General features: G+C 45.7%; 1 protein-coding gene across 1 annotated transcript in view; it reads left to right on the plus strand.

The window, feature by feature from the left end:
• Nucleotides 1-2,321: 2,321 nt before the first annotated feature.
• IL6 (interleukin 6) overlaps nt 2,322-2,456 on the plus strand; it is a 6,165-nt gene continuing 6,030 nt past the window's right edge. Inside the window, exon 1 of the mRNA XM_019508541.1 lies at nt 2,322-2,331. Coding sequence (XP_019364086.1) covers nt 2,322-2,331 — 10 coding nt within the window. The remainder of the gene's footprint in view (nt 2,332-2,456) is intronic.

Here is a 2,456-nt window from a genome sequence, read left to right on the forward strand (position 1 = left end):
CAGCACCAATCAAAAAAATTGAGATGCTGGTTTCCCATGAAACAGAGATTGAATAATAGTGAAAATCTGTTAATGCTCAATAGAGTACCTTACCTTGATTGCAGTGTTCCAGTTAGTTACTCAAGATTTTCAACAGAATCAGAATCGTAAATGTTCTGCTTTCATTTTCACATTTTACCCTTGAAAATGCACACACAAAAAGAGTAAGCAGAAATAGAGAAAGCTCAGCAGTAACCACTGTATCTAGGTGCCTATGCCTCTAAAGAGGAGTAAAAAAGATACAGACTATCCACTTTAAAAGAAATAAACAAGAGGCGACATAGTGGATGTCAATAAAATAGCAAACGGTGCACAGAAGTTTCCTTAGAGGTTGAAATAAATTCATTCTCATAACACACAAATAAAGTAGCAGCTAATTACATTTATGGATGGCAAACTTAAAACTGACAACAATCACAATACGAATAATTAAGCTGTGGAACTCCAAGCCATAAAGTTAGTATTGAGGTATAGAGTTTAAGAGAACTGTAGAAAGATTTGACTTTTATATGAACAGTAACAAAATCTGCAATTACATCTATAAATCTGAAAAAGAACATCCTGTATTCGAAAGCTTGTCTAACCCTATCCCACCTACACAGTTGGTCTAATAAAAGATAATCACACTAAGAAACCCTTTCACCACACATAGCTTACCTGTTGGGAGTTTATTGAAAGTGGTACAATTTTGTCAGGTAAATGAGGTTGTAGAAAGCCAGATCCTATTCTATCTATTGGATGTTTATGTGGGTGTGTCTACACATGCATTAGTGTGCTGTTGCTACTGTACATTTAGTTTAGTACCTCTACTATGAGGTACTACATAAATGTGCACAGTAGCAATGGCACACAATCGTTTTGTGATGCTTAACACACAGTAGACTAATTCTACTGCGCATTAGCACAGTTTTTGCTGTGATGCACTAATGTGCAATAGAATTAGTCTACTGTGCATTAAGTATCTCATGTAGATGCGCTCAGTGGCACTCAAGTGTGTACATACCATCCTGTGGAGTCTCTAAAGAACCAGTAATGTATCTGCTTTTGTGAGATGCCTTCATCAAGTAGCTCAGGATCTGAGGGCTAATTGCCTGTGGGTGCATCTACACATTCATTAATGAGCTGTAATTACTGTGCATTAAGTTTAGTACCTAAGGGCACTAATTAGCATGGGTTGGAGCAGACTCGATTAATGGAGTCTGCTACAAATCTGCTGAAGCATGCTAATTAGCACACTCCAGCAGCCTCTATGTTGTGTATTCAGCGTCCCCAACATATTTCAAAATGGTGGCAGGGCCGCTTTAACTAAAGGTCATTGAACACGTTTTACTGAAAGCGCCCTTGTTAACATTTTGAAGCATGCAAGCTAAATATGCCTGATGTTACGGGCACTTTAATTAGAGCGGCTCTCAAAGCTACTCTAATTAAAGCACTCCCCTCCCCACAGGAGAGCCCATGCATACAAGCCCACATGTAATAACACGGCATTTATACACACACTTTTTCATGCCAGAGATCCATTGCTTTCCAGCAGACTCCATGAACTGAGCCTGCTCCACACAAGTGCTGACATGTGCTGCTCCGCGCTGCGGCGCCTGCAGTTGTGTCAACGGCCAAACGCGTGTCAGCACACAGAAAATGGCAGTGGTGTGCTTTTGAACTAACGCACCTCCAACGTGTTTTAGTTCAAAAGCATGCCGCTGCCTTTTTCTCAGCAATGCTGGCGCTGCGGCATTTGCATACATAAAAATGCCCACAGGTACTAACTTAATGTGCTCTAACTGGCTACTATGTCTTAGTGCAGGTGAACACTTTTTATGTGATGCTTAATGCCCGTTGGACTAAATTACTGCGTGTTAGCATTGGTTTTAGTGTCGGCCTTAATGCGCAGTACAGTTAGTCCGAGGAGCATTAAGCGTCTCGTGTAGAGGCGCCCTCCGTGTCTCGAGGGCAGGCGCCCTGGCTGGGTGCCGAGGAGGTCACGGACATGAGCTGGAGGTAGGCGGGGCCGGGGCCGGGGCCGGGGCCGGGGCCGGACTTGAGCGCCCAGGCTGACTTCACCAAGCGTTTCACAATGCGAAACAAAAGGGAAAAAACCCAAAACAAAAAAAACAAACAAACACGGGGCTTCAATCCGCTTTCTCATGTCGGATTTTCCCCGTGAGCAATGAGGATAAATACACCAGCAGGGATGTCCGCAGCTCATTCTGCCCTGCCGTCCCGGGCCAGCCAGCCCTCTCGGAGCGCGCAGCAAAGGGGAAGGCGAAGCACAGCAGAGGGCCATGCCGCGCAGTGAGTGCCAGCCCGCGCTCCCGCCCGCCCGCCGGCCGGCCCTGCCTGCCTGCCCTGCCCTCACCGCCCCTCTCTGTCTGTTTCCTCTCCTCAGGCGCCGCCTGGGCAGCCGCCGCCGTCGCTCT

The sequence above is a fragment of the Gavialis gangeticus genome, unplaced genomic scaffold (genome assembly GCF_001723915.1).
Source record: "Gavialis gangeticus isolate Ggan-Ray unplaced genomic scaffold, GavGan_comp1, whole genome shotgun sequence".
In the NCBI taxonomy this organism is placed as follows: domain Eukaryota; kingdom Metazoa; phylum Chordata; order Crocodylia; family Gavialidae; genus Gavialis; species Gavialis gangeticus.